This window comes from Nanorana parkeri, unplaced genomic scaffold (genome assembly GCF_000935625.1).
Source record: "Nanorana parkeri isolate BGI_ZX_2015 unplaced genomic scaffold, ASM93562v1 scaffold2177, whole genome shotgun sequence".
NCBI classification, from domain to species: domain Eukaryota; kingdom Metazoa; phylum Chordata; class Amphibia; order Anura; family Dicroglossidae; genus Nanorana; species Nanorana parkeri.
In genome coordinates this window covers 93378-106899 of record NW_017308445.1, presented here as the reverse complement: position 1 = coordinate 106899, position 13522 = coordinate 93378, and the positions used below count along the sequence as shown (strand labels likewise).

Genomic DNA, 13522 nt, shown 5'->3' with positions numbered 1-13522 from the left:
TTTTCACAAACTAAATAACATAATCACAAACATTTAAGCAAAGCAACTTTATTTACTAAATGAAAGTACACCATGTTTATAATAAACATACACTTGCTCAAAAAAGCTTGATGTATAAGGAAAGGTTCACAAATGAGGCACTTAGCTCTTAAGGAAATTAAAAGAAGCCTGTACGGAAATAAATACAGGGGCTACTAGTGTTGATCGCTTTCTAATAATACCAGTTGCTTGGCAGCCGGCTTCAATACTCTTGCTGACCTGGAAGAGGATGCTGATTAGAAAAGAAGAGGGAAGTCATAACTTCTAAACTGCATACTTTTCCTAGGTAAGTGGGTTAGAAAGTATTGAAGCCACTGAATCAGCATTAATGCTAAACAGCTGGTATTTTAGGAGCGTAAAAAGGTGCCCATACACTGTACGATTATCGTACGATAATCGCGGGAAATCCCGCGATCGTACGATAATATCAAAGTGTATGGAAGGCGTGCAACCATTTGTTCTGTACGGTCGCACATCTTCCATCGAACAAGCAGGCTGGAAAACCCGCCGAGAATGGCCTGCTTGTTCGACAACTGCCGAACGGGCTGGTCTGCGCAAGCGCACACTGCCCGTTCAGCATTGCAGTCATCGGAAGCCGCCCCCTCAGGGGGGCGGCTTTTGATGATCGCAAGTACGATCTGCCCGTCCAAGATGGGCAGATCGTACGTTTTTTACATTACTTTACAACCCTAGCAAGACAAAAGTCTTGCATGTTTTGTAAAGTGTATGGCCACCTTTAGCAAAGACCATGGCCATGTATTCTCTAAGAACAGGTTTCTCAAAAAAAATAAGATTGAACTCACCATAGCACCAACCTTCACTGGTACATAAAGTATATACAGTGAGGGGAATCTATCAAACTGGAGCAGACTAAATCTGGAGCAGCTGTGCATGGCAACCAATCAGCTTCTCGCTTTCGAATCTTAACTGAATGATTGGTTGCCATGGGCAACTGCTCCAGATTTTGTCTGCTCCAAGGTTTGATAAATTCCCCTCAGTACATTTTGCAACTAGGTGGGTAAACCTTGGGCAAGGATTTGACTGGCAGAAGAAGGGTGTAGATTCAGATGCAATGTAGTATTGTTTAACTGGAAAGTTAAACGCCATCTAATAGAAATGTACACTGAGAAAAGATTATTGCCTATGGTCTGAAAATGCTTCATGGCATGCAATGACCTTCCATGACAAATCTAGGTAACACCTATCTTAGAAACGTTTGCAAATGTCTGCATTAACCAAAAGCCTGCTGGAGAAAATCCCTTCATAGCCACAAGGGCACAGAATAAAAGTATACATGTAGTTCAGGATCAGTTTGTTAATGAGGAACCCGTCCCTAAGCACAATGAGGGCTATATTCAATGGCATGGCGGTGCTGTATGGGGCAACCAGATACATTTTAGCACACAGAATAGGATTGCCTATACTTGATCTGATTCACAAGATCAATCTTTTTTTTTCATCCTGCAGAAAACCTCTCAATGTGAGGATCTCCTCTGGTCTTCACGACTGGAGATACTTAATGCCCAAGGTAGAAGATGCAGTCATACTAGGGCAGCATCAATCACCACATATACGTGGTCTTGGGTGCTAAAAATATGTATCTTTCAGCTTTGGCCTTTCCTTCACATTTCAAGCGTCAAATCAACATACACCATTATTGGTTGCTACTGCAAAAACTGAATTCCTGGAGCAATTAGACAGAATGAGCATATATGACTCTTCACAACATCGTTTTCAGTGGTTTATCTGGACAATGACACAAGTCGGTATGAACCGTTAGCCACTCCAAGTTAGAGCAAAATGTTCCTTAAAAGCTTATGAAAACTAGAATAGAAATGATTTCCAGAAGAAGTCTCCATTCTGACGATACCTGCTCAATCGAAGCAACAACAAAAGCCTGTACCTTCATATATAAGAACACTCAGAGCACCATTATGTCTGAATAATAAAACGTGGAGCTGCAGGAAAGTAAACACCAACATCAAAGCTCCCATTCCCTACTATACAATGTGGTCAGAATGATTAACATCTTAGGTTTGGTTTTCAATAAATTAGATCAAAACCCAATTGCTAAAATATCATAAGATGTAACATGTTAGTGTCATTTTACGTTACGTCAATCTTTATAAATATGCAGCCTGTTCCCCCACACAAAAGTAAATAGGTGTCTGAACACCAGGATTTGCCAACAAACTGGAAAACATCTGCGCATGAAAACAGCTGTTTTATTGCTCTTGAAAATTGGGGTCACAGACCAAGCCTAATTTATAAGAGCAGGTTTCATTTTCATAACTTGTGTAAGGAAAACTAAAGCTAAGGTTTAATCCGCTTATATTTTGCCTTCCTTGGTTTTACCATGCTAATAAAATTTTTCAATAAACTGGTTTTCATTACATTACTCTATTTTAGATCCAGTTATATCATCACTAGGTTTCTGTGCTTCTCTATACAATGCCGGCAGATCAAGGATGGTGGGATGGACTAGCAGGGTGCTGTACCTATCATAGCAATACTCCTTTAGTCATGAAGCAAGCAGGAGGCAGGCTCTTGGGAGACATTATGCAAAAAGGATTTTTCTGCTCACTGCTTTTTTTGAAGTACACTGTGAAAAGCTTACAGTGTGCAGTAAAATAAGCAATTTCAGTAAAGGAGAGGAACCTGTACAACTGCAAGACTGATAGTAGGGCTGGAGTTCAGCTTTAAACATTTTGAGCGGATACAACTACAAACCCCTCAGTAGTTTCCTTGCCGCAGCAGCCCTATTGTGAGGTCAGGTGGTAAGCTATGCCAGGGTAATCAGGGTCCTTGAAGTAATGATAAGTTGGGGGAATTTGCCTTTGCTGAACAGCAGAGATCTACGATCAGCAGCGCATTCATAACAGCTTCAAGACATGCCTCCTACTATACTTTGTTGTAGATTGTCACATTCAACTGGACCTGCTCTGAAATGTTTAAGACTTTTCACTGTTCAACCAAATAGCTTGCCCAACTTTAAGGATGGTCAAGAATGTATGCCAGCATTTATGATGGAGTATGTACCTGACAATCTCTAGAGCTGAGGAAGCTACTTGGCTGAGCAGTGAAACGTCTTAAACATTAAACTGTCAAGTTAAATGGGATTATTATTCAGTATATCATGAACTGGGACTGAAATGCTTCCTATGAAAATACAAATGAAGTGGTCAGTGAAAAAGCATGATTCTATTGACAGGACTCAAGGGCCACATTCCCAGTTGAGGGTTATTCACTCCACCACATTCTCGATAAATCCCATCCTATAAGGGTTCATGCACACGAATGTAAAAAAAATGCTGCAGACAGATCTGTAAATCGTATAGTCAGATCTGAGTGCAGCACTATTGTATGCTATGTGCCCATGCACAAGGCTGCATTTACAACAGTAAAAGTGCGCTGCGTCAGTATCTGCAATATCAAAATATCCAAATCTGCGTCCATAGCCAGTAATTTACACATGGATACATCTAAACGTGTGTAAATACATGTACATGCGTACACATGTAAATTACAGCTAGAGGAATTTTTTGGATCTGAGACATTTAGGAGCTGGTTCACACCAGTGTGTTCCGGCCCGATTTGGTGCTGGAACGCACTGGATTGCATCCCGGCCAGCTCCCTGCGTTGGGAGGGGGCATGGAGATGGCACCACAGCCACACCCCTCGGCTGTGGTGTAATCCCCAGCACACGAACGTATGGCACATCAATGCCTGCGTTCCGGTCTGGTGCAGTCAGAAATTTTTTTTCTGACTGCACCGAACCGGAACACAGACATTGATGTGCCATGCATCCGGGTGCAGGCGATGGCTGCGGTGCCATTGACTTCAATACACCGTCAGGACCCCTTCCACCCATGAACGCAGTATCCGGCCAAGATACGATCCAGTGCATTCCGCCACGCTTTTAGACAGGGTGGCCAATCTCTGAGGCCTATACCTTCAAAATATGAATCTGACTTGCATGGTGCAGCGCAGAAACATAAAAGAATAAGGCAGCATGATTACTTTTAGGTGTAAGCCCATCCAAGACTGATGCTACTGGAGAGTTATTTCACCGAACAGTTTAATCTCAATTGGTGAGAGCTCTATGCTGGAGTTCCCGAGCTGCATACCTACTGTGACCACTATGACCACTATGACGTCCTCCCACCCTCCCTTTTGGATTTTATCAAATATATTTTGTATTCTAGATCATGTAGCTGGATAATGGAACACAGTCCAAGAAAAGAAGCCTGCCAGACTCCACTTACAACTAAAATATCATATCCAAATGGTCCGCTTTGTTTACGTAGGAAAAGTTAGTGTGCTGTCCAAATGTCTGCTACAACAGAATTGACCAAAATCAGGGGTAGGCAACCTAGGCAGCTCTGGTGAAACTACAAATCCCAATATGCCTCTGAGAGTGATGCCTGTGGCTGTCAGAGTTTTGTAATGCCTTATGGGACTTGTAGTTCCATAACAGCTGGAGTGCCTAGGTTACCTACCCCGGACCTAAATATTGGTTTATCATTTTCTTTTACCTGCTCTATGTTCTTTTATTATTTGAAGACCATCAATGCAAACTTGCAAAAATAAAAACGAATGTTATGTCTCCCCTTTAATAAACAGAACTCATGCGTTTCAGTAATTCCAGCCATTTAAATGTAGTCCACTAGTACCCGACTCACTGCAATGCTGTATGTAAACACAAACTGAAATATTTGGTGCCTCAGACACTGCAAGCCTGATATCTACTGCGCAACCTTTTCATGGTCTATTTATTCAGTATATTGTGCTTTCATAAACGTATGTTAAATAACACAAATAATTTAAACAAAGGACAATATAATAGCTACCTGAGCATTTTTTTTATAGTACAACCACACCATATTAAATAAGAATTATTTAAACTGAGGTTTAAAAATAAAAATAAGGTTTTCACACCGCTGGTCATAAATTTGTAAGCAGCAAATATTATTTAAAAAAAGATCCAAGGACCCTGCTCCTGCTGAGGAACAGCATTTCCCCATCAAAGACAATGCAAGCAGATAATGGAATTCTGTTCAATAAGAGAATTTACTTCAGTGGGAACTCTGTGTATACTGTTGACCTCTGCAGCTCCGCTGTGAAGCTCCCTGGCAGTCTACACGTTGGTGTATTACAGGATACCCCACTGTAGTGAATGGGGATGGTGTAGTACTGACAGCCAATGTCAGAAGAGTTACAATTGATAACCTCACAGATCCTGATCTATACAATGAAGCTGTAGAGATAAGTTTACATACAAAGTACATACCACCTCATCATTGTTCTCACTTAGCTAAGCAGTTTCAGGTGGAGTTCTTCAATAATAATGCTTATAGCTAGCTGAAGCCACACCAAGAACCTAAACCAAACAAAAGCCCTGTATAAAGTTAGGGGGGGAAAAAAAACAGCTGTCGAGTAACTATTCACGTCTTCAATATCCTTTAGCATAAAAGGCTTACACCACACACTGGAGAAAGGGGTATAAAGATTGTCTTATGATAGCGGTCTTTAATTTATGTTCCTTTATGCGATTTAACATACAGCCTTGTGTGGTTAATTGGCACGAACAAGGCACAACTTTTATGGCTGATACGCAAGGCCATCTTTATCAAGATGGCTCTATGTTGGTTACTTGTTCAGCTGAGAAAAGAAAAAAGAAAAAAATGGAAAAGGATCTTTAAGAAGCCGCAGAAGTATGCAGTGCACACCTCATATGTATGTGTATGAGCGAGCACACAGGTATGAGGAGAGCGGCACCTGTGCCAAAGACGGGTAATTCAACCATAGCAGTGTCCAAAAGGCTTTCTGGTTTTACACGCCCAACTTACTGGCAATAGTCATAAGGACTTTCAATATGGGCATAAAACTGGAGACTTCACTGAAGTTGCTGCTGCTGACAACCTGTGCATGGACAACAAGACCCTGCTGGTAATTTCGGCTCTCCACGTAATGGGCGATTTCATGTAGTCCATTCAGGATATTCGGAGTGAGCTGGTAGGGAGAAAGGACAGCATAAAACATAAACATTAGCATTATAAGGAAGACCGTCAAGGCTTATTTCACTTTAACTTCAGCTTTTTTCTAAACCCACCAAAGGCCCATTATAAAAATAAAGATGTGGGCACCATGAAGACTCTGCCAGGCGTGTCATTGAGAAGAATGCTCCAGACTGCACTGTCTAAAAAATATCACTACCACACTGCACGTGGAATATGTCAGATTTGGATTTTTTTTTCTCCACTTTTTTGTTTCATACCAATACAAACAAAAGAAATAAACATGAGCATGCCTAAACATCTGTAATTGCAACAGTTTTCTGTGCGAAGTGGTGCATTATCTGACAGAAATACAGGGGTGCCAATATTTTCGGCCATGACTGTAGGTATATTAAAGGTGTATATACAGTAGGTATTAATGTGTAACTGTTAGGGATGCACAGATACCAAGTACCGTACTTTGTAAAAGTACCAATACTTTTCCAGCTTCATTGAAAGACTAGACTAGAGAAAAACTCAAAAGTTAGAAGGCAGCTGTCATTTTTAAGGAGCATTGGCTATAGGGATATATATATAGAGATATAGAGATTATATATATGTATAGATAGATATAGATATATCTATATCTATCTATATCTATCTATATTTTTTTTCTTTCTAGGAATGCACCAATACCATTTTTTCTAAACCAAGTACAAGTACCGATACTTGTCCAAGTACTCAAAGATACCAATTATCGATAACACTAGAACATTTTTTCCCCCAAAACAATACAGACTAATGATTTCAGGACAGTGGTGGAGCGCCAGAGCCCCGTCGCAGCTGCAACCCTGGTAGTTCTCGTGAAAATGCCAAGTATCGGCACCGGTACAGATACTGGTAACTGAACATCCCTAGTAACTGTTATTTAATGCACCATTCAGGGAATGCAAATTAGTGATAGTGACACTACAGTATGGTGCATTAGGGGATGGACGAAGTGCTTCCTGATAGCAGTTAGTCAGTTTTTTTCAAGCACCAAATAGTGAGTTAAAAAGTTGATTTTAACTTCAAGTAGGCGGTGTGCAGCTTTGTCACAAACTAATGAAGTGTATGGGAGGAGCACACCCCAGAGGAGAGTGCACCCACAAGCTGGAGAGAAGGAGAGCGGTGGTCTATAAAGTGGCTTAAATGTCACCTCGTCAAAAGAGGACATGTAAGATCTGAATTTCACAGCAGTTCATACTTACAGAATTTTCTCTCAGCTTGTCATATAAACATTCCAACCTATGCAAAGCGTCTTCAAGTTTTCTTTTAGTTTTCTGGCAAAAAAAACAAAACAATATATTTTATACAGTCACAAATTGTTTTGAGAAATAAGCCTGAACAAATCACATTTGTCTAGTTTTCAACTTTTAAAGTTTATAAAAGGCATCAGTCACACTTTCTTTTGAAGAACTTTAACCTTTTTTTTTTGGATACCAGCATGTCATTTCCAACAGTTAGATTACTACAAATCCCCTTTTATATTTAAACTGTGGATATGTTTATATGCTATACTTTTAAGGACGGACGATTTGGCCCTCCCTGATGTTCACTTTTACTATAGGATATACTTTTCTTCAATGGCTTTGCCTTAAACTCCAATATTACTTTCCAAACAGACTTTGATTCTAATTTTATTCATGTGTACATTGGTTTGTACTGGTTGAGCAGTCCTCTCTGGCGCTTTTTTGTTTTTTTCTCCATTGTTGTTATATAGTCATTGAGGTTGAATAAAGACACATGTCCATCGAGTTCAACCCATGTGAGTGAGTGAGTGAGTGAGTGAGTGACTGAAAGTTACTAAGAGTACCTGTACCCTGAATATAATGCTCTCTAAAGAAAGCATCTAAAAAGGTTCTTGGAGTTGACACTCTTAGCTGAAACCATTGCCTGGGGAGGCAAGGTCCACAATTTTACCACTCATAAGCTGCCCATACACCTATAGATTATCTGCATATTTTCTATGGTCAGATGGAAAAAGTGTAAGAGATTCCTCCATCTACACTAAACTGTGTGGATGGAGGAATCTCCCGCTGGGCCAAGCTTCAGTATCTTGCTAATCGGTCCTGCTGGCCCTTAATACCTGAACAATGCCGGCATCCAATCAGACTGTTCAGGCATTTTGAGAGCCAGCGGGGCCGACTAGCAAGATACTGAAGCTTGGCCCAATGGGAGATTCCTCCATCCACTGAGTTTTGTGTAGATGGAGGAATCTGATGCACTTTTTCCATCTGACCATAGAAAATCTATAGGTGTACGACCAGCTTTATACATGACTGCGTGATAATCTATAGATGTATGGCAAGCTTTACAGTAAATAATCGCTTTTGCAGTTTTGGATTAAACCTTTTTTTGTCCACTTTCAGGTGGTGGTCTCTTGTCTTCTTGATTGAACTAACACTAAAACAATTGGTACATTACTAGTATGTCCCCTCTTAATCTCCTCTTGCCCAGAGTGTACAAGTTTAATGTTTGGAGTCTTTTCTTAAAGCCTTGGCCCTCTAACCCCTTTATTAGTTTCACTGCCCTTCTCTGGACTCTCTCCAGCTGAAGGACATCCTTTCTGTGGAACAGTGAGCAAAACTGAACCACATACTCAATATGCGAATGAACCAGTGTTTTGTAAAGGGGCAAATTATCGATCTAGCCTTATTTGCTGTTGCCTGGCATTGCATGTGGTTACTAAGTCTGTCAACTAGGACCCCTAAATCTTTTTCTACCTCTGATTCCCCTAGAAGAACTCCCATTAATAAATACCTGGCATGTAAATATTTTACACCAAAGTGCATAACTTTACATTTTCAATATTTAACCTCATTCATCTGCCATGTAGTTGACCACTCTCCTATTTTATCCAGGTATTCCTGTAATATTATCATGTCTTTTGTCGAGTTTATCACATTACAAATTTTGGTGTTGTCCACAAATATTAAAATATTGTTATTAATACCTACCAACCAATATAATTAATAAACAAGTTTAACAGCAATGGCCATAAGACAGAACCCTGGGGTATGCCACTGCCAACCAACTAATAAGAAAACAATCCATTTATCAATACTCTCTGGACATGTTTCCGTAGCCAGTTCTCTATATCTATGCACACACCATTTGTTTAATCACCAAAGATTTTAGCTTGTATATTAAATGTTTATGCATACTGTATCAAATGCTTTTGCAAAATCAAGGTACACTACGTTCACTGGCTTGCCTCCATCTAAGTGGCCACTTACCGCCTCATAGAACACTAAAAGATTGGTTTGGCAAGAACGGTCTTTCATGAATCTATGCTGGTTGTTAGGATATGACTTATGATATCATGACCATAGGCAAATTCTTGAATATAGTCCTTTATCATTCCTTTAAATAATGTGCATGCTATGGATGGTTAGGCTGACCATTTTGTAATTGCCAGGTACACATCTTAAGCCTTTTTTAAACATTGGTTCAACAGTTGCTTTACGCCAATCAGTTGGTGCTCCTCCAGTCATTATGGAATCCTTAAAATTTAGGAACAACGGTCTCGCTATAACCTATCTTAGCTCTAAGTACTCATGGGTGTAAGTTATCTGGTCCAGGGGATTTATTCACATTAAGTTTTTCTAGTCCTTGTCAAAACCCAACTTCTACCAACCACTGCGGTATATTGCACACTGCTACTCACAGTCTTGTTATGTTCAGAAAAAACATCTTTATTTGCGAGTAAACACTGTGGAAAGGAATGCATTTAACACTTCCGCATTCTCTATATCATTTGTGATTTGCTCTCTCTAGGATGCTGAAAAAGTAAATAATTAATTTAGCTTGGCAGAGAGGTATTGGCTATGATGTTTATCCACCAGGGATGTTTTCCGTGGAGTGTAGCAGGTGCTGTCTGGATTGCATATTATTTTGCTATATGTGGATAAATGTGAATACAGTAATACCTTGGTTTACAAGTAACTTGGTTTGAGAGTGTTTTGCAAGACAAGCAAACATTTCTGAAAAATGTTGCCTTGATATACAAGCAATGTCTTGCAATAAGAGCAACATTTTGTAGAAAAGCACCACCCGAATAAGGCTGTAGCAGTGCGAGCGATGAGTCTGTTTAACGACAATGCAATGTCACATTGGATAGATTCCTTGTTACAGTTTCACGAAATGAACATTTTCCATTGAGTCAAGAGATAGCAGTGATTCCGCTAGTGATAGTGAAAGTCGTCCTACACAATAATCCCCCTCTCTCCTGTCCCCCTCACAGCAGCCACGAAGGTACCGGTAATTGATTTATTTGTCTTTATATTTTGTACAGTATTGTAATAATTTTTATATGAATATTTTTGGGTTGTGGAATGAAATCATCTGAATTTCCATTATTTCCTATGACGAAATTCACTTTGATACACAAGCGCTTTGGATTACAAGCATGTTTCCGGAACGAATTATGCTCGTAAACAATGTCATCTATAATGGAAAAAAAAAAAAAAAGACAAGACAGAAACCAACTGAACTTTGAACAACTATGGCTAAAAAATATACCAATAAAGAATTTGTAAATACTACACCCAACATCTTTGTTTCTTGATGTATTTTAAGCTGTGGTAGAGCAGAGGATGTGATTTATAAACAAGTGTAATTAAGAGGTATGCCTGGGAATGTCGCAGTGCCAACCAAATCCACCTATATTTTTTAAAATTTGTTAGGGCAGCCTGTGGCCTCAAATAGGCAGCACATACCACTTCAGCCTTAAAGCACTGGGGTGTCCCTGGTTCAAATTCGGGCCAGGTCACTATCTGCAAGGAGTTTGCATGTTCACCTGTGCTTGCATGGGTTTCCTCCGGGTATTCCGCTTTCCTTCCACACTCCAAAACAAATGCTGGAAAGTTAAGGGGCTCGTGTCTAAATTGGCCCTGTATGTATGCATGTGAGATAGGGACCTTAGATTGTTAGTTCCTTGAGAGCAGAGACTGATGTGAATTTGAAACTATGTAAAAGAGCGGCGTAAATTGTCGGCACTATATAAATACCTATAATCAATAAATATGTTAGCCTATACAGTGGTAATATTTGGTTTACCACCCTATTTTTTCCTCCGAGTCTTATAAAAGCAGTCTTCTTCCAGTGTATGTTTGTTTTTTTCCCTCATAAACATGCAAAGACAAAGTGCTTTTTAGCAAAACTCTTCAACGACTCCCAGGGGATCTAGTAAACATCTCTTGGAGTTATGGATATTGCGAATGTAGAAGTTAGCATATATGAAATTTGTAACTGCTAACCAATAGGGTACTACAACACCATGTGTGTCAAATTGCCCTGTGCAAACTGACATTTGTGAAACATAGGTGTGTCATGCTTACCCATTTTAGACAACCTTTGTAGTGTGAAGTACATTCTATGGAAGAACTGTTGGATAAGTTTGTCTCTAGACGAGACGAGCATAAACAAAATAGGAATTGGAGAATACTTTCCAATCCTGTACATCAATCTGGAATGTCTCTACACCACTGGTTTCTGAGTTTGTAAAGTCAAGAACAGTGGCTGCGTGAGGATGGTGTAAGTTCTGGAAATTAGTTTTGTGTGGCCAGGAGAAAGAAGAATAGTTTCTATGGGTAGAGTCTGGAGGGTAACAAACTGGGTTGTGGCTGTATGTCAGATATGTATATACTGCATTTACACTAGAACATATCTGGGAGGTTGTGGACATGTTTATAAGAGTTAAAGGATGAAAATGCCCCCTTATCATATAATGAGTGAAGATACTTCAGTCCCACTTTTGCCCATTCGGGAATGTCCAGTCTGTCAGAAAAGTGGGAATGATTAAGCTTGTGACAAACAAATAGTTTAGTAATAATAGGGTAGTGTAATGATGATAATGCTTTGCAGCAGTATATTGATAAACAAAACCCTTCAAGTATACTAGATATTTTCTGTCAAATCAACATAAAATTAAACTCCAGTCTGGGTGTACTCGCCGAATATTTTGAAAGAGTGCATTGTATACACAGTGGCAGTTGCCAGAGAAACCAGATAAGCAGAGGTAGGTGGTATCAGACAGAACTCCCTCCTGTACATTGCGGCCTAAGCCCTGCTGCTGTGGGACTCAGGAGCATAAATTGATACTCTACTCTAGTACATTGTATGGAGGGCTCCTTTTTCATGAAATATAAAGTACAAAATGTCAATTTAAAAACAAAACTACAGTTAAATTAAAATAAATAGCTTAACTGCAGTTTTTCAGAGCTAGCTGTTCAGATATACGCAGCTAAATTACAGCTCATAAAACATCAGACAACTAATAAGTTCCTTTAAGAAGAAGCTGGTGCTAAACTCTTTTGGAATTGAGCAGATAATACAAAAGCTTATATAAAACTTTTCAGCAGAATACACAAACACTATTATGCTGCTTTTCCCAACCTCACTACCGGAACAGATGTGTCTTGTGAATGGGAGATATTGTACAGATAAAATGAGGCATGGCCACTTCTCAATGATTACACTCTGCTCAGTTTAGGGGCCCATGTACACGTATATTCACTTCCAGCTTTTGTCTCTATCTATTGCATGCCATTCTTCATGCTGAGAGGTTATTATTCATCCTGCTAAGGCACATCCTTCCTGCTGATTTACCTATGCACCCTTCCCTCAGGCATCTCTATAGATCAGCAAGCCTAATGATATTCCTCTTATACTTCATTCCGTTTCAAATAGAAAAGCAGAAGCCCTCCCAGTAGCGTTTATTAGATGTTTTGTGATATGATGCCCTACCTACTTGTTAAATGGGTTGTGTGTGTTGGAGAAATGACACAAGCTGAAAACTACCAGGGACCACTAAACATGCTGCCTCCTGCAGGCCCTGTTTATATGTCGGGGAGGAGCAGGACTTGTTACCAGAAAGTGGAAGATCTCAGACTCAATGAATACTGAAATTGCAGAAACCTGACACATTAACACCAGGCCTGGGGAGAACTGTGTTTTACCCACGCAGGGCTAGGCAACAAGCCCAGTTAAATGCTACCCTCACATGCTGCATATTCTTTCCTTTGCTCCCATGTTGCTTTGTTTGGCTGTCAGCAGTGAAGAGAAATACTTTAAGAGGTGCTAGGGTTTCTGTGCTCAATCAAATCGTTCAGATGCTGCTGCCAATTACAATTCCAGCCCCGAGATTTTTGTATATAAAATCATATACACATCCTTTTGATTATAGTATATTTTGTCCCATTCTAAGCCCTGCTAAAGGGGGAGTGTTGTTGCCCCTGAAACATTCAAAAGACACTTTTGCACTCTTTCACCTTTTTAGTTTGACACACTTTTTTCTAAGCTATGAGCAGGGAGGAGAATTAGTACTGTGTAAACTTCAAATTATGACTTTGAGCTTACAGAAGGCTAGGGACTCTCTACCGTCTTCATCTAACAGGGTTAGTTGCCTAACTGGCCAATTCCAAAGCACCAGGATTGTCCTGTGG

The 13522-nt window shown here is 39.9% G+C and overlaps 1 protein-coding gene across 1 annotated transcript in view; it reads right to left on the bottom strand.

The window, feature by feature from the left end:
- Positions 1–5250: 5250 nt before the first annotated feature.
- Positions 5251–13522, bottom strand: part of SEC31B (SEC31 homolog B, COPII coat complex component) — a 77618-nt gene continuing 69346 nt past the window's right edge. Inside the window, exons 26-27 of the mRNA XM_018572931.1 lie at positions 7286–7357; positions 5251–6051 (exon numbers count right to left, since the gene is read on the bottom strand). Of these exons, the coding sequence (XP_018428433.1) occupies positions 5872–6051; positions 7286–7357 (252 nt within the window). The 3' untranslated portion in view covers positions 5251–5871. The remainder of the gene's footprint in view (positions 6052–7285; positions 7358–13522) is intronic.